This window comes from Mauremys reevesii, linkage group 10, assembly GCF_016161935.1.
Source record: "Mauremys reevesii isolate NIE-2019 linkage group 10, ASM1616193v1, whole genome shotgun sequence".
NCBI classification, from domain to species: Eukaryota; Metazoa; Chordata; order Testudines; family Geoemydidae; genus Mauremys; species Mauremys reevesii.
The window spans coordinates 45,914,134-45,938,186 of NC_052632.1; the positions used below are offsets into that span (position 1 = coordinate 45,914,134).

A 24,053-nucleotide genomic window follows, 5' to 3' on the forward strand; every position below is an offset into this window, starting at 1 on the left:
CATGTGCTTAGCCAAGACTCCTTATCCCAGGGTAAAGGGTTGGGTTCCCTAATTGTCACGGCAGCCCAATGAAAATCAAATGAGTTGGAGCTTCAACGTGTAAAACCAAATGGCCATTGATGGAGCCTTTACAGTCATTGCAGAGCAGCTGGCTTCTCAACCTCTTTCATGACATGACCCCATATTACAGCACAAAAGTTCAGAGACCACCCCCACTTCCAATAATTTTGGGACCTTTCCCGTATAGCCATAAAGAGAAGTCCCACCCACCACAACCTCAAATTGTTAACGAGTCCCTTGCCAGGGATCTGGACCACAGGCAGAGAATCCATGATCTATAGTAACATCTAGTAATCTGGGCTTTCCTGGTTTCACGTACAGACAAACAGGGAACTGTTCTGAAACGAGTGACTGAAAATAATAAGGGAGTTGAAAAAATTGACTGAGGAGGAGATGGAAAAGACTAAGTTCAGTGTGGCTAGACAGTGATGCAGAGAGACACAACCACACAGCCTCAACACCGAGGGAAGGAAGAAAGGAACAGCAGCAGAAGGTCTCAGGAGTCAAACTGGGAGTAAGGGAGGAAAATAAGAAAGCAAGGAATAGAAATGCCAGGCAGATTGGAGGCTATGATGCTGGAAATGATTCCCTGAAGCACTGGACTTCTTGTAGCAGATCAGGGCAGGAGGGCAGCACAGAGGTAAAATGTATCTCAGCTGGGGTGAAAAGGAAAATCGGCACATGCAGCAACAGAGGAAACTGCCTCTCTGTAAAAGCTCTAGCTGCTATCCCCCAGCCAGTGGAGAGGACTCTAATGCAACACTCATTAACCAGCCGACTATGTGGCCCTTACATGGTTTTGGCAAGTACTCTGTGGCTGGGGAGGGACCCACGTTGCTTTGCGAGTTTTTCCTCTGTCCTGTGCTCCTTTCTGCACAAGCCCTCAGTGGCTTTCACGCTGCACCTGTTCAAACTGGCACTTGACTCCCTGTCTTCTGTTTTCAGAAGACTCCAGCATCATGATAAGTAGTTCTGAAGATACCGACGAAGACACAATGGTGAGTGCAATAAGAGCCCAGGATCCACAGTAACTGGGATGCAATATCGATTGTGCCAAAATGCTGAGAGTCGCTGCCGCTCACGCTGCCTCTTGTAAGATCAACAGCAGTGAATGGAAACACAAGCACGCTATGGTTGGGACGTTCAGCCACCTGTCTTAGCATTACACTTCTCCCCACTTGGTTCAGTGAGGATTCTGAGACCATGCACTAAAGGTTTGGCATGTCCTAAGGATCCACATTAATCTGCCAATCACATACGTTTTGAGATTCCTAGGTGTGGGCAAGAAAACCTCTCCTTAGTTGGATGAGAGTCATCAGGCAGGTATAAGTTTAACCTTCTTCTCCGGGACTCTTTCTGAATGAGTAACCACATTATCTGTTGGCTCCTCTCCCAATACCTTGGTCAGATTCCAGCAGAAGGAATCTGCTGAGATGTTTCAGAACATTCTTCCACCACCCTGATGTTTGTTCAGCAAGAGTTCTCATCATTTGCTTGCTCACTCTCTTCTCCTTCAGTGACTCTATGCCATTTCTCAATGCACCACAATGGGTTGAGCTCTTGCTTCTGTAATAGCAAGGATAGGTCCTTAGCTGCTTTCTGATTGCTTAACATCCTTCCAAAATGAAGCCAATTGTGGATTTCCCCCCCCCCCCCGCTGATGTTCCCAGTGGTCTAGACATCCCTTCTCTCTTTCCCAGATAGGCACATGCCTCCCCTTCACCAAAGGCATTATGTGTTTGACATATCCACTTACTGCTCCTAGACAGTGTTTCCTAGTGGTAGGGCACAGGACTAAGACTCAGGAGACCTAGGTTCTACTCCCGGCTCTGCCACTGGGCAAGTCACTTCAGCTCTCTGTGCCTCAGTTTCCCCACCCATAAAACGGGAATAATGCTACTGCCCTCCTTTGTAAAGCACTCTACAGATTACCGTGCTAGCTGAGAACTGGGTATGGTTATTCTACAGTGCCTCTCTCAGGAGACTGGTATCAGAGACTATCCTGAGTAGAAGTAGATGGCTGCTGACTGTACATCAAGTCACAGGCAAGCACGGGTGCAACTCACCCAACCACAATGCCGTAGGCTGAGGGAGAAATGCATTGCTTAATGCTACCAAAAGGAGACAAATTCATCCCTGCTGTAACCCCCCTGAAGCCCAGAGAGCCACACAAGTAATATTTGGTTCAAGGTGTTGTCCCATCTCAAACATGCCCTGTTCATTGACTACGGCTCTGAGCATGGAACAAGCAATGCAAGTCCCCTCTCCCTTCCCAGTACAACCAGCATGGGTAGCTCTCACCTGTGCTTTGGTGATCTCCAGCTGTTGGCAAACCCCATCTGGACTCGTATCCTTTAGCCCAATTGCTGCAACTCCAATGTGGTGAGCTCAGTGGCCCCACCAGGGGCTGGCTTTGCCACCATGTCTTGTGATGTCACTCACACCTGTGCAAAGTGGGCATGAACCAATAGCATTCGGATCTGCTCTGCTCAGACTGCCTAGGTGTAATTGACTATCCGGGGTGCAGGGCAGTGGGGAACCTGGACCCACGTTTCATGAATGCCGCTGTAACTGTCTCAGGGTACGTCTACACTACGGGATTATTCCGATTTTACATAAACCGATTTAGTAAAACAGATTGTATAAAATCGAGTACACTAAGCACATTAAATTGGTGGTGTGCATCCCTGGTCCGAGGCTAGCATCGATTTCTGGAGCGTTGCACTGTGGGTAGCTATTCCATAGCTAACCCATAGTTCCCGCAGTCTCCCCCGCCCCTTGGAATTCTGGGTTGAGATCCCAGTGCCTGATGGGGCAAAAATCATTGTCACAGGTGGTTCTGGGTAAATGTCATCAGTCATTCCTTCCTCCGGGAAAGCAACGGCAGACAATCATTTCGCGCCCTTTTTCCCTGGATTGCCCTGGCAGACGCCATAGCATGGCAACCATGGAGCCTGTTTTGCCTCTTGTCACTGTCACCGTATGTGTACTAGATGCCACGGACAGAGGCAATTCAGCAGCGCTACACAGCAGCATTCATTTGCTTTTGCATGATAGCAGAGATGGTTATCAGCTGTTCTGTACCATCTACCATGCCATTGTAAATTGGCAATGAGATGACGGTTACCAGTCCTTTTGTGCTGTACCATCTGCTGCTGTCATAGGTGCCCCTGGCTGAGATCGGCCAGGGGCACAAAAGACAAAAATGGGAATGACTCCCCAAGTCAATCCCTCCTTTATGGTATCTAAAAATAGAATCAGTCCTGCCTAGAATATGGGGCAAGTGTACTAGAGAACCAGTGTATCAGAGAACCAGAGAGCACAGCCGCTCCGTGTCAGATCCCGCAGAAATGATGAGCTGTATGCCATTCACAGGGGGTGCCCCTGCAACAACCCCACCTGTTGATTCCCTCCTCCCCCAGCCTTCCTGGGCTACCGTTGCAGTGTCCTCCATTTGTGTGATGAAGTAATAAAGAATGCAGGAATAAGAAACAGTGACTTGTTAGTGAGATAAAATGAGGGGAAGGCAGCCTCCAGCTGCTATGATAGTCCAGACAGGACATTAAGCAGTGTGGGGGAGAGGAGCCCAGCATCCCGCTGCTATGATAGTCCAGGCAGAACAGAATCTTTTCTTTACACATGAAGGGCGGGGGCTGATGGAGCTCAGCCCCCTGTTGCTATGATGAAGATGGTTACCAGCCGTTCTGTACCATCTACTGGGAATGATCAGGAGTTTTTTACCCAGGCGCCCCCAGCCGACCTCACCGGAGGCCAGCCAGGAGCACTCACGGGCTGATGATGAGGACAGATACCAGTCCTTTTGTACTGCACCATCTGCCACAAGGCTGATGATGGCGATGGATATCAGCTATCAGCCACCCATGAGGGGGGGCGAGGATGCTGCCGTTGACTACTGCAGCATCGCGTCTATCAGCAGCATTCAGTAAACACAGGGTGACATTTAAAAGAGTCAAGAGAGGATTTTTTTCCCTTTTACTTCTGGGGGTGGGTGAGGGGGGTAAATTGACGAACTATGCCCTGAACCACCGCGGACAATGTGTTTGACACTACAGGCATTGGGAGCTCAGCCAAGAATTCAAATGCTTTTCAGAGACTGCAGGAACTGTGGGATAGCTTGAGTTCTCAGTCCCCCCTCCCTCCCTCCATGAGCGTCCATTTGATTCTTTGGCTTTCCGTTACGTTACGCAGCAACGTGCTGAGTCCCTGCTGTGGCCTCTGTCTGGAGATTTTTTAAAAATGCTTTGGAATTTCGTCTTCTGTAACGGAGCTCTGATAGAACAGATTTGCCTGCCCATACAGCGATCACATCCATACGGTCCATGCTGGAGCTCTTTTTGGATTTTGATTTAGGACTGCATCGCCACCCGTGCTGATCAGAGCTCCACGCTGGGCAAACAGGAAATGATATTCAAAAGTTCGCGGGGCTTTTCCTGTCTACCTGGCCACTGCATCCGAGTTCTGATTGCTGTCCAGAGCGGTCAGTGGTGCACTGTGGGATACCGCCTGGAGGTCAATACCGTCGATTTGCGGCCACACTAACCCTAATCCGATATGGTAATACCGATATTAGCGCTACTCCTCTCATTGGGGAGGAGTACAGAAACCGGTTTAAAGAGCCCTTTATATCGATATAAAGGGCCTCTTAGTGTGGACGGGTGTGGCGTTAACTCGGTTTAATGCTCCTAAAACCGGTTTAAATGCGTAGTGTAGACATTTTCTCACTTCCTCAGGCATTTTCTCTTGCAGGGGATGTGCCAGCAAGTACTTTGAAATGGTCTCACATCACATGCAAATACAGCTTTGCAGATGGCGCTGATGAAATGACCTTCTCAAGTCAATCTGTGTGAATGTCCCCCTCTCTCAGGGAGTTCATTTCCTCCTTTGTGGGTGTTTTCTTTTCCTGGCTTGTAAGAAACATAAGTGATCAGCGCTTAATTAGAGATGGCCCCAAAAAAGTAAAGATCTGGATTCAGGTCCAAACTTTGCATCTTTCCTGGGATTTCCAAAGGAGTCTAAGGGAACTGCTAAATCTCCTAATAAAAATCCTTTTGCACATTTCTATACTTAATATTTCCAGTCGTGTCCAGCCCACAAATTCTGCCCAATTGGTATTTTTTCTGGAACTCAAGCACTTTCCTACATCATTCTCATTGAGATGTTCTGGTATTATTCTTTATTGATTGATGACACTGGTATAAAAATTAAATAGGAGGAAGTATCTTTTATAGAATTTGGCAGTATGATTCTGAACTAGTTTCTTCAAGCTTAACTTGGATAGTGGTGCTATGGTACATGACAGAATGAAATGCACGAAAATCATTTTTTATAATTGGTGCTGGTAGCATGTGATCTAGTTAAGACTGATTTCCAGCTTGCTGCTCTTTCAGAGGCTCATAGAATCATAGAATATCAGGGTTGGAAGGGACCTCAGGAGGTCATCTAGTCCAACCCCCTGCTCAAAGCAGGACCAATTCCCAACTAAATCATCCCAGCCAGGTCTTTGTCAAGCCTGACCTTAAAAACCTCTAAGGAAGGAGATTCCACCACCTCCCTAAGTAACCCATTCCAGTGCTTCACCACCCTCCTAGTGAAAAAGTTTTTCCTAATATCCAACCTAAACCTCCCCCACTGCAACTTGAGACCATTACTCCTTGTTCTGTCATCAGGTACCACTGAGAACAGTCTAGATCCATCTTCTTTGGAACCCCCTTTCAGGTAGTTGAAAGCAGCTATCATAATTTACACAGACAAATGCAGGCTTCAATTTTATGTTTTTGTCTCAGCCCAAAGAAGAATTGTTTGGGCCACTTCATTTGAGCTATTTGTGAGTTATTGGAGAATGGGGGAGTGGGCGAACAATAATTTCTGTTGGTCTCCATTAGAAAGTGCTCTCAGATAACTCAATATAACTAAAATGTAGAGGGTCTAATTCTTCTCTCACTTCTGTCACTTTTACATTGGTTTCAGTGCGCTCACTCTTGAGTTACACCAGAGTAGGTGAGAGGAGAATTGGGCCCAGGAACTTCAAACTTGTCTTGTTTTTTTATCTCACTCAGATTTAAAACCACAGGCTATGTCTGCAGGCTGTCGGTTCAGATGGTTTGAAGTTTGGAATGTTGGAAGTCAGCAGTTCTGTGTGTTGCCCATTAGAACTTTCCTGGTTTTTTTACTCGTTTTAAGGATGACTTTGTCAATGATGCCACCATTGTCCATGACACGCCGCACTGTCAGAGTCAAAATATCTCTGACTGAAGGAACTTACCCATTCTGCTCAAGAAATAGGCAGAGCTTTTAAGATCTTCAGACAAAATAGCTTCATATCAAGAAACTTACAAGATCAGTCTTTAACCATATTTTATTTAAAGACTCTAGAGGCTGAAGCTTGTGGAATTTATAAACCTCACAGGGAAGAGAATTTTTAGCATAGGCCAAAGATAAAGCAATATGGCAGAGATTGTCTGTTCCAAACTGAATTGGCCCAGATCAGGGGCAAAGTTAGGGTGTGCTGCAAAGCAGTTGACATCAGTGGGATTCTTTGCAGGGCCGGTGCAAGGATGTTTCGCGCCCTAGGCAAAACTTCCACTTTGCGCTCCCGCCCCGCCCTGAGGCACCCCACCCCGCGGCAGCTCCCCACTCCGCCCTGAGGCGCCCCTCCCCCCCCACGGCAGCTCCCCACCCTCCACCCTGAGGCAACCCTCTGCCCCAGCTCACTCTGCTACAAGCATGAGCACCCCAAGCACGCCATGACTGCTTCGCTTCTCCCACCTCCCAGGCTTGCGGCGCCTGAGCTGATTGGCGCCGCAAGCCTGGGAGGCAGGAGAAGTGAAGCAGCTCACCCCTGCCCCACCTCCTCCCCGAGCACGCCATCACTGCTTCACTTCTCCTGCCTCCCAGACTTGCGGCGCCAATCAGCTCAGGCGCCGCAAGCCTGGGAGGCGGGAGAAGTGAAGCAGCCACGGCGTGCTCGGGGAGGAGGTGGGGCAGGGGTGAGCTGGGGCGGGGAGTTCCCCTGCGTGCCACCCCCCCCCTTACTTGCTGCAGGTGGCCCTCCTCGTGCTCCCCTGCCCCAGCTCCCTTCGCCTAAATGCCTGCGGCAACTGGGGCAGCTGAAGATCCAGGCGCCGCGGTCGCTGCCGAAGAAAATGGCGCCCCCCAAATCCCAGTGCCCTAGGCAACCGCCTAGGTTGCCTAAATGGTTGCACCGGCCCTGAGTCTTTGCATTGCCTTCCTTGGGCTTTGGATCAGCCCTTGAAGCTTTGATACATGGAAACATTAGCAAATGAGATTTTCTGTAGTTTGTTTGTTACTGTTGTATCAGCATTAGCAATTATCTAGGGCTATAAAAATGGGGACCATCTTTGATGCATGGGATAGGGGATAAGCTGTTCAATGTGTAGAAACTTTAATAGTAGTTGTGTAGCTAAAATTTCATGTAACACTTTAAAAAGGTACTGCCTGCCCCTTGCTTTGAAAACAATATTAAAAATCCACAGGATTAATGATATATTTAACCACATGGCAAATCCCAGTGGCCAATGTCCTTAGAAATAAAGAAGCAGTTGAATTGATGGGGTGGGAAGGGGACATGTTTTCAATGGAAGGAGTTGGATATAAGATTGGGATGGGGGCCATGGTTTTGGGGAATGTAACATGGAGGTGCTTTTGTATGGGATAATAATGCAGGAATGTAAGTCACTCTTGTTACTCTCAATAAAACTATTTCCAAACTAAAAGCAACCCACTGCCATCTTCCTTACCTGTTTTCTTTGCAATTTCTCTTTCCTTCTTCCTGTGGTGAACTGTGCCTAAATGGGAACTGGATCCAATCCAACCAAGGGACTTATTCTCATGCCATTCCTTCTTCCAGTGCTGCCTCCTGCACCCCTGTCCCTCTGGTAAACCCTAATGCCTTCTGGCATTTTCTCCCACAGGCAGCATGGTCTGGAGGAACAAGCATGGAGTTTGGAGTCACAGGGGACTGGCTTCCAATCCTGGCTCTGCCACTGATTCACTGTGTGGCCTTGAGTGACTCACTTCACCTTTCATTCATGTTTCCCCACCTGTCAAATGGGGATGATGATACTCACCCTTCCTGCCTCACGGGGGTGCTGGGAGGATTAATTAGGGTAGGGTGCTTTGCACACACCTCCCAGGCCTGTGTCTGCATCTGTGAATCCTCCTTTTATCTGTCCTTCATCATAGCTTCAGTAGGTCAGAGTGCTTTGACTCACCGTGGAAGTCATTGAGCACCGTTGCTCAGAGCCTGCGCTCACTGCACTCCTGGCTAAGAAAATCCAGGAGAACGTTATGCTTTTCAGACACCTGACTCCCTCAGACTCCTTTGGAAATCCCGGCTACCAGGTGTAGAGTGAATTGGGACAATTATTAATCTAGCTGCCCCTTTTGCCTTGTAAAGAGCTGCTGTCTGGCTGTATTGATGGGGGCCCCCCAGTGGGTATCTCCATGGGATGCCAATGTGCTAAGGAAAGGAAGAAGAAAGCAGCCCGAAGGACCAGGCACATGGGCAAAGACTCAGGTGCCATTACCCTGAGTCAGTTGATGGCATCAACAGCAGTGAAAAGGGTAGCAGATATAAGAGAATAGCAGCGCAAACCCAAGCCACAGGTAAGGATAAGCCTGCTCAAATAAATGGCACTCATCTCACCCTGTAAGCAGCTGGTGAAGGACTCCAACAGATGCCCTCTAGGTGAGTTTTACCACCAAGGACCCTCCACAGGGAAAGTCCTGTCCCCAGCCCCATTCAGACTGAACCTAAGGACTAGGAATAGTTCTGCCTCCCATGAATAGTAACTGATAGGCAGAGACTTAGGTCAAGACACCATTGCCAAAGTACTTATGAGTTTAGAGTCTTCTTCAAGTGGTGGTTCCTATATGGTATTCCAAATGTGGGTGTACATGCACACCATGCACCTGAGCTGGAAAGTTTTCCTAGCAGAGTCCATTGACTCACACGTCATCTTGTGCTCCCAGCTGAGGCTATATTATACTGGATGAGTCAACGCAGCGCCAGTTCCCTTTTACTGCCACATGGCTGGAGTCGAAACCCCTGCTCCTCTGGCATCTCAGTTTTTCACAAAGAGAGCACTTTCGACTGTTGTATAGAGTTCTTGTTTGTTGTTTGCTTGTATAGCATGGTAAGTACACATAGTAGTTAGTGTAGTTAATTAGAGATTGTTTACCCCGCTCGCGGTATGTTTTCCCTTCCCCGGGTACTATGCCCCACATTCCAGGGTTTAAAAACTGTGCTTTGTGCCCCCACTTGTTCTCGGTGAATGACAAGCACCAGCATTACCTTTACTGCCATGGGGAGGCTCATATCATGACTCGTTGCAAGATCTCTTAAGTCCTTCCTGCCACGGACTTGGGAAGTGTGGGAACTTCACCTCCGAAAGTTGCTTATGGAGGAGCCATGAGACCGCAGGCATGCTCTCATTCGGAACCGTCACTGCAGCGGTGGTCCATCACCAGTGGTGAGTGCTCCTCCCAGCACTTCCCACGCCTCCCATCTGACACTACCAACTGTCAAGGACGAGCCAAGACATGAGAGTACAAAGCATTCTCATGGGCATCTGAGCAAGTGCCCATTGAGGGCCGCCTCCAAGTGCAATGTTCCCTTCCCGAGCCAGACCAGGTCAGGTGAGGAGTCGTGTGCCAACACTGCTGCACCAGTGCTAAGCTTCCCCATACCGAGAGTGAATTGAAGCACAAGAAGGATCTGGTGATACTGCTGGTTGTCCCAGCATTTGCCTGCCCTGACCGGTCTCCAGCTCACGTACCGCCCATCCACCCACTGCCTTCACGCCTACTGATCTAACCATCCCCACAACCACCACCTCGGTTCTCCAGTGCTTCCAGAGACATCCCTCAGACTCCTAGCCACTTGGAGCCTCTTCTCCTGATGGAGCAACTGCAGCTGCCCAACCTGCCTTCTCCATTGCTTGCCTGTGAGCTACCCATGCCAGTGAATGAACAGGTTCCTACTGACTCACCGTGGCCTGCCTGATGAGATCCTCATTCCTCCCTTTCTATGGCCACCAATGACCAAAAGCAATATCTGGTCCAGTTATAACAGGTAGCTGAGGATCTGGGCATACTGTTAGAGGAGTCCAGGACCAGCACCATCAACTGCAGGACATCCTCCAACCACAGGGACCGTCATGGCTGGCACTGCCCATTAATGGTGCTGTCTTTCAGCCCACATGGACAGTGTGGCACACTCCTGCTTCCTTTACCCTCACACCAAAATGTGTGACTTGCCAGTACTAAGGGGACGTACTTTCTCTTCTCCCACCCATCCCCCAGCTCTCTGGTTATGCATGCAGCAATGGAACAGGTGCACCAGCACACACAAGTCCAGTCCACCAGACTGGGCGGCCATGCGCCTAGACCTTTTTGGGAAAAAGGGCTACTTGGCAGCATTGCAATGCCAAATTGCAAATTACCAGGTTCTGCTGGCTAAGTATGATTTCAGCAACAACACTGCTCTAGCAAGAACCAACAGTTTAATACCCTGGTGGAAGAGAGGTGCCTGGTGGCCAAAGTGGGCTTCCAACTGGCAGTCGATGCCACGGGCAGGTCTTTGCGCTCCCTTGCCATGGGTGTCGTCATGTGACAAGACTCCTGGCTGCAGTCCTCTGGCTTTCCTCAGGAGGTGCAAACCTCTCCTTTGATGAGAATAAGTTGTTCTCTGCCAAAACAGACTAGTCCCTTCACTCGCTTAAAGACTCTAGAGCAACTTTGCGCTCCATGGGGATCTATCCCCTAGCCCTCCAACGCAAACAGCAACACCAATCATTCCATCCCCAGCCTATCTGGCCTAGTATCAGCGGCACACACACACACATGTAGACACCACCAACCCCAGTGACAGCCGCCCACAGCATCTGTCATGGCCACCTCCTCCACCCTGGCCCACCAACAAACCAAGACACAGTTTTGACATCATAGTTGAGAACTGCGAACCGTCCCCGTTGCCACCTGCGGCCCCCAGGTCATCTTTGGGGGCCAGCTTGCCCTGTTTGCCCACAACTGGGGCAAGATCACGATGGACGGTTGGGTATTGGAGATCATCCACCAAGGATACTCCATAGAATTTCTTTTTTTTCCTCCCCACTGCCACTGCCCCCACTTCCCGGAGATCCTTCCCAGCAATGCCTACTACAGCAAGAAGCAGATGCTTTTCTTGCAAAGGGCACAGTAGAGCCCATGAGACCTCTCTTCGCAGGCAAGCAGTTTTATTCCCTATACTTCTTCCTTTCATAGAAGGGCAGAGGGCACCTCCCCATACCTAATTTTCGGCTCCTGATGACACTAGCATCTATTATCTCCTCCCTTTCCCACAGGGCCTGGTTCACAGCTCTTGACACGAAGGACGCCTCTTTCCACATTGACAGTCACCCATCTACTTTAAAATTTCTCCGTTTCCAGGTGAGATGACACCAATAACAGTTTGGAGTGCTCCCATTTGGCATTGTGATGGCAGTGGCAGCAACAATGTTCCACATTGGCCACTTAATGTACCCCTACCTGGGAGGAGAAATCCGTGCTTGTACTTACTCAGACAATCAATTTCAGTGGGGCACAGCTCAAATCCATTGTGACATGGGCCTTCCTTCCAGCAGATGCTTTGGGATGTTGACAGCCATAGTTGTGGACTTACACTGTAACCCTCACACCACAGTCTGCCATTTACTCTCCCTCTGCTGTCACATGGCAGCCTGCACCTATGTGACACCACATGCATGTCTGCACATGCATTGACTCCAAATGTGGCTCCTTTCCATTTACAGACCCTACAAGGGACCAGCTGGATGCCAAAATCATTGTCCCAAAGATGGTTCTGGTCTTACCTCACCTGGTGGACTGACCCTTCCAAGGTCTTGGGCCTGGTCTACACTAGGGTGGGGGGGTCGAACTAAGGTACGCGACTTCAGCTACGCGAATAGCGTAGCTGAAGTCGAACTACCTTAGTTCGAACTTCTTACCTGTCCAGACGCCGCGGGATCGAAGTCCGCGGCTCCCCCGTCGACTCTGCCACCGCCGTTCGCGGTGGTGGAGTTCCGGAGTCGACGGGAGCGCGTTCGGAGTTCGAACTATCGCGTCTAGATTAGACGTGATAGTTCGAACTCCGAGAAGTCGAACGCTACCCGTCGACCTGGCCGTAAGTATGGACGTACCCTTGGTCTGTACTCCCTTCATCCAGCACCATGCCCCAGGACCTACTACTGAGCTAAATGTAAATGAGTCACCTCATGTCCTCATGACCATCACCATCACCTGAGACCAATACCTATATCCATACCTATCATCCTCAATTATCTCCTCAAACTCTAAATCTTGGGCCTTGCTCTCAGCTCTGTATGAGCCCACCTGGCCACACTTAGTGCCTTTCCCCGCTGTGGATGGCAGCTCGGTGTTCACACACCCTACCACCATTCATTTCACAAAAGGTCTCCTCAACAGTTTCCTCACAGTACTTAAGCCCACGCCCCCAGGGGAGCTTACCCTTCTTCTATCTGCCCTCACGAAGCCGCTCTTCAAGCCGATGGCGACATGCTTCCTCTTCCATCTCTCCATGAAAGCAATATTCCTAGTGACTATTACCTCGGCTAGATGGGTCAGCAAACTAGCAGCCATGATCGCTGACACCCACCTCCACACACACACAGAATTTCACAAGGATAAGATTTACTGACAGCTGCATGCTAAGTTCCTCCCATAGTTGGTTTTGCAGTTCCACCTCAATCAGTCTGTTCACCTCCTTGTCTTCCATCCCAAACCAACATGCCGCCGCCTGACAGAGTTACGGTGCACTCTACGCAAGTGCAAGCAACCACATCTGCTTGCCTGATGGATATCTTCTGGCAAGTCACATGTTGAGCAGCAACATGGTGCTCCATGCACATATTCACATCCCATTATGCCATTGCCCAAGGAGGGGCTGACGATGCGTCAGTGGGATGCACCATACTACACACCGCACTGCCTCTCGCATCCTCACACCCCTCTCCACACTGATCACTGCTCGGTACTTACTCATGTTTGGAATAAATATAGGGACCATCACTCAAAGAAGAAGAGGAAGTTACTTACCTGTAACTGGAGGGTCTTCAAGAGGTGTACCATTCATCCCCTCAGTTGTGGACTGCACTACTCAGTGGTAAGAGTGTCACTGGAGTGGCATCAAGCCACATGGCTTAATATAGCCTCAGCTGGGAGTACAAGACAACGCACAATGCATGTGCATGTCAACGGACACTGCTAGGAAAACCTTCCGGTGTATGGCGGGCATGCACACCCATGATTGGAATACAAATAGGGACCATACATCTCAAGGATCCTCCAGTTACAGGTAAGTAACTTCCTCTTATGACTGTGTCCTGAATCTCCTCATTTACACTAGTGTAAATCAGGAGTAACTCCACCATTATCAGTGGGGTTACGTCAGTGTAACAGTGTAAGAGGAGAAGCTAAGACCTAGAATTGTTGCCTTTAGTGTATGGGCTAGCAACAGAGTCCGGGTGTGCTGTGAATTCTCTAACTAGAGACAACTGGCCTCACATACTGTGTAGTTCACAGATTACTTGATCTTAATCTCTGTCTTGGTCATTTGGTGATTCCCTCCCCCTTAACTCCCCTGCCCAAAATTATCAACAGAGGGTTGGTTTGGAAACAGGGGAGCTGGACCCCCAAGTCAATGCCCCAACTAGAACACGATCCAATGGCTGGAAGTTGAGGCTAGACAAATTCAGACTGGAAATAAGGTGTACATTTTTAACAGTGAGAGAAATTAACCATTGGAATAGTTTACCAAGGGTCATGGTGGATTCTCCATCATTGATCATTTTAAAATCAAGATTGGATGTTTTTCTAAAAGATCTGTGTTAGGAATTATTTTGGGGGAGTTCTCTGGTCTGTGCTATACAGGAGGTCAGACCACATGATTACAATGGTCCCTTCTGGCCATGGAATCTCTGAAACCCCACCCCCAAATTTTAGGAAAGTTCAGAGTCAGATCTTAATCCCAATCAGGGGTTGAATTTTCAAAAGTTGCCTAAGTCCCATTTTCAGAAGTGACTTTTTGTCACTCAGGCCCAAATCCTCAAAGATATTTTGGCATCTAACTCTCATTGATTTCAATGGCAGGCACCTAAATATCGTGGGGGACCTGGATTTAGGAGCCTATATCCCATTAACAATCAGTGGGGTTTAGGCTCTTAAGTCACTTTTGTAGATGGAATTTATGCTCCTAAGTCACATAGGCACTTTAGGAAATTTTCCCAAAAAATTTCACAGCTTGGGACTATCTCCATGTGTTACTACTCAGTAACAATGTGCAGATGTGCTTGGCTCAGCTGTAGCAACAGTTAATAGTAAGGCCTGGTCTACACTGGGGGGGGGGGTTGAACTAAGGTACGCAGGAACTAAGGAACTACCTTAGTTCGAACTACTCACCCGTCCAGATGCCGCGGGATCGAAGTCCGCGGCTCCCCCGTCGACTCCGCCACCGCCGTTCGCGGTGGTGGAGTTCCGGAGTCAACGGGAGCAAGAAGTCGAACGCTACCCGCTGACCCGGGCGGGTCGTATAGATGTAGCCTAAGAGAGTTTCCATGAGTGGTTTGTCCTTCCTGAAGACACTGGGGATACTGTGGCACTGACAGGAAATGTGACTGGTGGGGAGAGGGGCCAGCTGCTGGGTTTTTGTGGAAGGGCTCCTCCATATCCTGTCTGGCAGGGAGCTGAGTTCATGCTCCCTCAGGGCTTGTCTACACTACAGGACTATTTCGAATCTACTTAAGTCGAATTTGTGGATTCGACCTTAATAAGTCGAATTTGTGTATCCATACTAAATACACAAATTCGAACTTCTGAGTCCACATTCACGGGGCCAGCTTCGACTTTGGAAGTGGTGCACTGTGGGAAGCTATCCCACAGTTCCCGCACTCCCCGCTGCCCATTGGAATTGTGGGATTTCCCCCCAATGCATGCTGGGGGGGAAAATGTGTCGTCATTGAACCGTCAATCACGCCCTCCCTGTCTTCCTTGAAAGCGCCGGCGGGAAATCTGTTCGCGCCCTTGTCTGGTCGGTTACAGCGCGGACGCCACAGCACTGCGAGCATGGAGCCCGCTGCGATCATCGCTGCACTTATGGCCGTTGTCAACTCCTCGCACCTTATCGTCCACCTCTGCAACAGTCAGCTGCTGAGAAACCGGGCGAGGAGGCTCCGGCAGCGCGGTGAGGAGAGTGGCACAGACCTCTCAGAAAGCAGGGTACGCCGGGCAGTGGAGATCATGGTGGCAATGGGTCAAGTTCATGGTGTGGAACGGCGATTCTGGGCCCGGGAAACAAGCACAGACTGGTGGGACCGCATAGTGCTGCAGGTCTGGGATGACACAGAGTGGCTGCGAAACTTCAGGATGCGTAAGGGCACTTTCCTTGAACTGTGTGACTTGCTGTCCCCTGCCCTGAAGCGCCAGGACACAAGGATGCGAGCAGCCCTGAGTGTGCAGAAGCGAGTGGCCATAGCCCTCTGGAAACTTGCCACGCCAGACAGCTACCGGTCAGTAGCGAACCACTTTGGCGTGGGCAAATCTACCGTGGGGATTGCTGTCATTCAAGTAGCCCACGCAATCGTTGAGCAACTGCTCTCAAAGGTAGTGACTCTCGGAAATGTCCAGGTCATCATAGATGGCTTCGCCGCGATGGGATTCCCAAACTGCGGTGGGGCTATAGATGGGACTCACATCCCTATCCTGGCACCAGCCCACCAGGCCAGCGAGTACATTAACCGAAAGGGCTACTTTTCAATGGTGCTGCAAGCTGTGGTGGACCATAGGGGACGTTTTACCAACATCAACGTCGGGTGGGCGGGCAAGGTTCATGACGCGTGTGTTCAGGAACTCTGGTCTGTTTAGATGCCTCCAGGCAGGCACTTTCTTCCCGGACCACAAAATAACGGTTGGGGATGTGCAGATGCCTACAGTGATCCTCGGGGACCCGGCCTACCCGCTAATGCCCTGGCTCATGAAGCCCTATACAGGCGCCTTGGACAGTGAAAAGGAACTCTTCAACTACCGGCTGAGCAAGTGCAGAATGGTGGTGGAGTGTGCTTTCGGACGTCTCAAGGGGAGATGGCGGACCTTACTGACTCGCTCGGACATCAGCGAAAAGAATATCCCCGTAGTTATTGCTGCTTGCTGTGTGCTCCACAATCTCTGTGAGAGCAAGGGCGAGACCTTTTTGGCCGCTTGGGAGGTTGAGGCAAATCGCCTGGCTGCTGTTTACGATCAGCCAGACACCCGTGCTGAGAGAATATCCCAGCGGGAAGCGATATGCATCAGGGAGGCTTTGAAAGCGAGTTTCCTCACAGAGCAGGGTAACCTGTGACTGTCCACTTGATTTTAAGAGAGCCTGATCATAAACCAAGTTTCCCCCACTTCCGAAGGACGTTTTAAAACTAAGGACATGTTTTAGTAATTAATAATAAATCTTTCGTTGACTTTGCATTTCTGTTTCTTGGTTGAAACATGGAAGCATTCTGTGCTGGGTAAGGTGTGCACTGATGGGTGGGTTTGCAGGAAGGGGCGAGGGGTGCCGTCTTTGGATAGGGGTTAACATGACGGCTGTGGGTTTGGGCGTTGGAAGGGGTGAGGGGTGTGGGGGAAGGGTGAGTATCTGCCCTGGATGAGGTCTCTTTGGGGCTCAGGGCACCGGGAGGATCGTGACTACGGTCCAAGTGCATGTGAAGGGAAGCCTGCCTTTACATTCGGGGATGGCAGGCACCAGGACCCTGCACAAGCATACACATCAAGGAAAGACCCGGGGCAGCATACACCACACAGACTGTCCCTGGTGCCTAGTGACTGCAGTCTGTGTGTGCCCTGCAGTTGACCCTGCAGCCAAGTCTGTAGCATGGCACTGTGGGCTATGCACTGAAATTACAATTCCCCCCCCCCCACAGAACAACAGAAAGTCTTCTGACACCAGAAACGTGACGAAAACAGTCAGTAACACCAAACCGCTTTTAATAATGTAGTACACAGTGGGGGGTTTGAACTTGGAGTTGGGACTGGTTGATGCTGTAAGGAAAGAGCTTGTACAAATTTACAGCGCGAGAGTTGTCTCGAACATTATCGGTGTGCTGCGGTGCAGGGACAGTTCTCACGGCCCCTATCGCCCCTCCTTCTTGTAACTTTGGGTGAGGGGGGGACAGGACTTCTTGGCGTTGGAGGGCGGTTGCAGATGCACTGCAGGGGGGCTCTCTCCTCCTGCCTGCGGTCTTGCAGAACATCTACAAGGCGCCGGAGCGTGTCCATTTGCTCCCTCATTAGACCAAGCAGCGTTTGAGTCGCCTGCTGGTCTTCCTGCCGCCACCTATCCTCCCGTTCCAGGTGTGTGCGATGCTGCTGACACAGGCTCTCCCTCGACTGTCTCTGCTCTGCCGCCTCCGCTCTGGAGCTGGCCATCAGTTCCTGGAACATGTCGTCCCTAGTCTTTTTCTTTCGGCGTCTAATCTGAGCCAGCCTCTGCGAGGGGGATGCCGGGGCAGTCCGGGAAGGAGCCGAAGCTGTGTGATGCGAAAAAGTAGGTGATTTCCTTGAACAAATACATGTTTGCCAACAGTAAACACAGTCTAGTCAGTTTCAGTTAAGAAGACCAAAGAGGGAACCAAGTCTCAGGAGATCTCGGAGCTAGTCCGAGATTTCAGAATACGCTCTCATTGGCTGCGCGATTGCACTGGATAGCGCACAAGCGAGGAGAGACAGCTGCATCCCTCTTGCACAAAGTCCTGGTAAGCCTTACAGTACAGAGTGCTTATCAGTTAGTGCTTAGCTGTGCTCTCCTGCTGGAGGCAATGTGCAAAGCAGAAAAGATGACCGTTTTGCGGCACCTCCCGCCAGTGAACGGGAAAGATCACTGTATGCTTTTCCTCTGTGGCCTCCAACACGTGGCTGTTAAGCGAGGGTCATTCTTATGCAAAGTAAAAGTCTGTTAAGCGAGGGTCATTCTTATGCAAAGTAAAAGTCTACCATTCACAATAGTAACAGTACACTAATTCCACTAATTAGATGCAGCACTTCCACAACGACATCACCCTGAGGCGTGTCAGGAGGACTCAGAGAGAGCGGATGCTCACAGAAGCCCTGCACAGACCAGGACCATACGCTGCCATGCTCGTCGAGGCGATGGTCCCCCTTTACCTGAGGATGGCCTGGCGCGGAAGAGTGTGCTTCAACGGAGCACCCAACAAGGCACCTCTACCAAGGAACCTCCTGCTGAGGCTTTTCCAGCTGCTCTCTGAGAGCTTTTTTGAACTGTCCCCAGAGGACTATTGCTCCATTCCTATATGTGTAGACCTACTTTTTGTATAGTTTGATATTTAAAATTTTTAATATAGTATTTCTATTTTTTATATATATCCCTGTTTCTTAAAAAAATAAATGTTTCCCTGTTTGTAGCACTTACCGCCTGATCCTTCCCCTGATTCCGAGTCCGGGTTAACGGGCGGGGACGGTTGGTAGGGGATCTCTGTGAGGGTGATGAAGAGATCCTGGCTGTCAGGGAAAGCGGGAGTGGGTTCGATGTCGCCTGCGCCGTCCTCAAAAGACCCTTCCTCATCTTCCCCATCGGCGAACAGGGAGGAGGAACTGTCCCGGTACACTATTCCGTCCTCGGAGTCCACCGTCACTGGTGGGGCACTGGTGGCAGACCCACCTAGAATGGCATGCAGTGCCTCGTAGAAGCGGCATGTCTGGGGCTGGGCTCCGGAGCGTCCGTTTGCCGCTCTGACTTTTTGATACCCTTGTCTTAGGTCCTTCACTTTCACGCGGCACTGCATCGCATCCCGGCTGTATCCTTTGTCTTTCATGGCTTTAGAGACCTTCTCGAAGGTCTTCGCGTTCCGCTTGTTGGAGCGCAGCTCCGAGAGCACAGACTCCTCGCTCCACACAGCGATCAGATCCTGGACTTCCCGGTCACTCCATGCTGGGGACCTCTTTCTATTCTGGGATTGCCCAGACTCCTCTGCTGGAGAGCTCTGCATCGTTGCAGGTGCTGCGGAGCTCGCCCCGATGTGCAACCAGAACGTCAGATTCAAACCGCCCAGACAGGAAAATGAATTCAAATTTTCGCGGGTCATTTCCTGTGTGGCTGGCCAGAGAATCCAAGCTCGGACTGCTGCCCAGAGCGTCAACAGAGTGGTGCACTGTGGGATAGCTCCCGGAGCTGCTAAGTTCGATTAGCATCCACACCAAGCCTAATTCGAGCTAGCAAGTGCGAATTTAACGTTACTCCACCTGCCGGGGTGGAGTACCAAATTCGAACTAAAGAGCCCTCTAGTTCGAATTAAATGGCTTCCTGGTGTGGACGGTTGAGCGGTTAGTTCGAATTAACGCTGATAAATTCGAATTAAAGTCCTAGTGTAGACCAGGCCTCACTGAGCAAACAATCTGTTCCACTAGTTAAAAAATGACACATCAGAAGCCACAATTTCCTGGGAGCCCTCCGATTTGGCAGGAGAATTCCAATCTCACAGAAGCCCCCCAGATTCCAATTCAAATTCAATCAGCAGCAGCCACCATGGCAGTAATGCGGAGCACATTTCCACTTTATAGCACTGCACATATAGTACCTGAGTAATCCTCCCAGCAGCCCTGGGACATAGGCACAATTATGGCCTAGGGACTAGAACCAGAGACATAACTGGGCATTTTAGCGCCTGAGGCGAGCAAGCATATTTGTGCCCCCTACCAATTTTTTCCATCTTTTTTCCACTCACAAGCGACAGGGATTGGGGTGAGGGGCACACGGGATTGTTATCCCAAAAACAGAATTTGGGTATCCTGAGATGACTAATCTGTTCTCATTAGATATGGGTCTCCAGGGTGGTTAAGGAAAAATCTTAGAGGGCATGGATACAGCCCTCCGATAAATGAGTGACACAAGCCGTGTTTTAAACAAGGCACCCTTTATTGATGTTATTCCTCACAACAAGCTAAAGTTAAAGTTCTTAATGTTAACACCTCTTCTAGATGTTATAAACCCAATCCCTGGCACAAATCCCTTATTGATCTTATAAGACACAAATCCCTTCCACAAGTTAGAGCACCCCAAACCATATTGCTTTACAGTACAAAGTGGTGCTAAGTGATGCACCCTGATTTTGGAGATCAGTTGTTCACAGATCACTGACACCAGTTTTTAAATACATTTTTAGGTCCTACATGTATAAATTCCTTTTACAATTACCACATGCAAATAGATCTTTATAAATCCATCCACACACATATACACTAACACTATACTATACCAGAACTAGAACTTTGACAGACTTCGCTGCACTGTCCTGCACGCTCTCTCTCTGCCTTTTCTCCTCAGGTCTCTGCTTCTTATCTCTCTCTCTGTCTCTGCACTCCAGTGGCAGAGCAGGGCTCCCTCTGCTGCTCTCCTCCTCTCTCTGCCAGCTCTCTCAACCATCAGCTCTCGACTCCCACCAGCTCTCAGTCCAACTCAACTGACACACTGACCTTTATACCATTCTGTCAGAACTTTCCATACACTTCTGTTAATACCTTCCTGTCAGATCCTTCTTGGACACATGCCAACTGTCAACATTCTAAACTGTCAGATCTGTTTTTAAACTGGGATCATTATTTACCTGACAGTGGTATGATCTTCTTCTATTTTTAGCATTGTTCGCCACCTTTTCCCCACCAATTTGGTTTTCCCACCAATTCTGTTTTTCATGTTCTGTGACCTTCAGCTTCTAATGGTGGAGTGACTCTTGCTTATTCAAAATGGAAGCCAGGAATATAAAATGGAATCTGAGAGCCCCCCCAAATAAGGTGACCAGGTGTCCAGTTTTTGACCGGAACACCTGGTCATAAATGGACCCAGGCAACTCTGGTCAGCACTGCTGACCGAGCAGTTAAAAGTCTGGTTGGTGGCGCTGCAGGGCTAAGGCAGGCTAGTCCCTACCTGTCCTGGCTCCGCACTCCCTACCCCTGCCCTGAGCACCGGCTCTGCACTCCCATTGGCCAGTAACCACAGCCAATGGGAGCTGCAGGGGTGGTGCCTGTGGGCAAGAGCAGCGCGCAGAGCTGCCTGCCGCACCTCCGCCTAGGAGCCAGACCTGCTACTGGCTGCTTCTGGGGTACAGCATGGTCTGCGGTGCCAGGACAGGGAGGAAGCCTGCCTTAGCCCCTCGGTGCCCCAGCCCTGAGCCCCCCCCAACCCAGAGCCCCCTCCTGTACCTCAAAGCCCTCCTCCCCCACCTTACCCCAGGGCCTGCCCCCCCTGCACTCCAACTCCCTGCCTGAGCCCAGAGCCCCCCTCCCACATCTTGAACCCCTCCACCCCACCCCCCAGCTTGGATCCCCCTCCTGCATCCCAAACCCCTCATCTACGGCCCCACCCCAGAGCCCTTACCTGCACCAGCCCAGAACTCCCTCCCACACCCTGAACCCCTCTGCCCAAGCTCCACCCCAAAGTCGCACCCCCAGCCAGAGCTCTCATCCCCCCCACACCCCAACCCTCTGCCCCAGCCCAGTAAAGTGAGTGAGGGTGGGGGAGAGTGAGCTACCAAGGGAGGGGGAATGTAGTGAGTGGGGCAGGCCTCAGGGAAGGGGAAGAGCAGGGGCGTGGCTAGGGTATTTGGATCTGTGGGATTAGAAAGTTGTCAACCCCAACCCCAAATGGAATTTCTCTGCTCCCAGTCACATGCCCCCAAGGTTTTTGCAACCACCCCGCCCCCGCCAACACAGACAGGCTGGGTGGCCCACTGAGGAGAGTCAGGGGCTGGAGATGGCACTCTCTCCCTAACACACTGGTGCGTGGGGCTGGCCCACCCAAGCCTTGCCACCTGGGGCTTTACATGTCACCTCTGTTTCTGCCCCATTTTTCCTCCTCCACAGCTTTGTGGCCTGGGTGACTTCCCATTTGCACTGCCTTGGTTACAGCTCTGGCTAGAGCACTGGACTGGGACTTAGACTCATAGACTCAAAGGCGAGAATGGACCATTGTGATAATTTAGTCTGACTTCCTGCACACTGCAAGCCACAGAACCTCACCCACCCACTCCTGTAATAGACCCTGAACCTCTGGCTGAGCTACTGAAGTCCTCAAATCATGACTTAAAGATGTCAAGTTACAGAGAATCTGCCATTTGCACTAGTTTAAACTTGCAAGTGACTGCATGCTGCAGAGGAAGGCCAAAAACTCCATGGCTTCAGCCAATGTGACCTGGGGGGCAGGGGGGGGGGCAGGAGTCCTTCCTGACCCAAAATATGACAGACTGTTGGACCCTAAGCATATGTGCAAAACGCACCAGCCAGACACCTGGGAACGAATTTGCTGTAGTAACTCAGAGCTCTCCCCATCTACTGTCCCATCAGCAGCCATTGGGACTATTTACTACTAGCAGTGACTGATGGGCCACATGCTATTATAGGCAGTATCATTATTCCAATCCTCCATAAACTTATCAAGCTCAGGCTTGAAACCAGTTAGATTTTTTGCCCCCACTACTCCCCTTGGGAGGCTGCTCCAGAATGTCACTCCTCTGATTGTTAGAAATCTTGATCTAATTTCAAGCCTAAAATTGCTGATGGCTATTTCATATTCATTTGTTTTTATGCCAACATTGGCCCTAAACTTAAATAATGCCTTTCCTTCCCTGGTATTTATCCCTTCTCCCCGTGTGAGAGATGGGTTCTGTTTGTGGCTCTGCCATTGGCCAGCTGTGTGACCTAGGGACCTCAGTTCCCCTTCTGTAGAAAGGTGGTGTCAATGATACTATATAGAGAGCAGAAGATCTCAACGGTCAGTATCAGTGTCTCCATTGTACAGATGGGTGGGAAGTGGCTTGCTCAATGTCACCTTGCAGTCCCATGGCAGAACCAGGAACTGAACCCACATTTCCTGCAGCACAGAGTGCTTAAAGTCATCGCTCTCCATTTGCAGGTGGGAAAACTGAGACACAGCAAGGGTCAGCAGTTGTATCCCAACACACACAAGGCACCAGTGTCAGACCTGAGAGCTCTGGGTCTGACCCCCTGGCCCACACCTCTGTCTAGATATGATGCAGCAAGGGCTAGTTTGCTGTGGGCAGTTAATGGCACAAATTCTGGGATCTTTCATACTCAGGATACCTTCTGTGGAAAACTGGAAGCAACTGATTTCTCATTCCAGGGGAGTGGCAGCAAGACCTAGCCTCTCAACTGCTGTGAATAGAAAGGAAAAGGAAAAGTCAGCACAGTGTTTTTGTCCTTGGGTAACTCAATTGATTATGGACTTCCCTCTGATTTATACCAGTGTAAATGAGAGCAGAATCAAGCCCTGATATGCAATGTGTTCCTAGTATGCAAAGGAGAGAGAAGAATTGTTTCAAGGGGTATAAACTTGCATGAATTAAATGAAACTGAGCGGAAGATTATGTAAGCTGGACAGCAGGCAATATTTCTGTAGTCTATTGGAAAAGGGTAGTGTCCCTTTAAAAAGCTGATGAGCCCTCCAGTGGCGTTCACCATGTTTTCTAGAAGCCACCAGAGCCCAACCAGCCAGCTGTGTGGAGCGTAGCCCTGCCTGTTAAGATATATTTAGTAACCACAATTATTTGGGACCTGACTTGACAGGGTGTTTTTGCAGATTGTGTTTACAAGACACAACGATTTCCTAAGCTGCAGATCTATTAAACTCCAGACTAGTCTCCCAAGCAGAATGGCAGAAGTGCAGGCACATCTGTAATGGAAAGAGAATTGCAGAATGTCACGTAGAAAGCAACCCTTCATTTGTCCAAGGAGTACAGAGCCTTACAGTGCTTAGTCTGAGTGCTTCATAAATACCAAGGGGGTGAGAGAGACAAAGAGAGAGGAGAAATTATCAGAAATGTCTCAAAATTCTGCCCAAAACATTTCAAATTTTGCTGAAAACCAAGAAAAAACAATAAATCATG

General features: G+C 49.9%; 1 protein-coding gene and 1 long non-coding RNA gene across 5 annotated transcripts in view; one reads left to right on the forward strand and one right to left on the reverse strand.

Annotated features, from left to right (window-relative positions):
- Positions 1 to 20,741, reverse strand: part of LOC120373386 — a 34,477-nt gene extending 13,736 nt beyond the window's left edge. Inside the window, exon 1 of the long non-coding RNA XR_005585519.1 lies at positions 20,412 to 20,741. This is a non-coding gene — a long non-coding RNA (uncharacterized LOC120373386). The remainder of the gene's footprint in view (positions 1 to 20,411) is intronic.
- The window catches only part of PML (PML nuclear body scaffold), a 43,652-nt gene that overhangs the window by 17,166 nt on the left and 2,433 nt on the right, over positions 1 to 24,053 (forward strand). For 2 of the 4 annotated variants that reach the window (XM_039491779.1, XM_039491781.1), the window contains exon 7: positions 1,006 to 1,058. The exons of 1 other annotated variant lie outside the window; for it this stretch is intronic. In XM_039491779.1, coding sequence (XP_039347713.1) covers positions 1,006 to 1,058 — 53 coding nt within the window. The remainder of the gene's footprint in view (positions 1 to 1,005; positions 1,059 to 24,053) is intronic. One more of the 4 variants, XM_039491780.1, reaches the window with a different exon arrangement.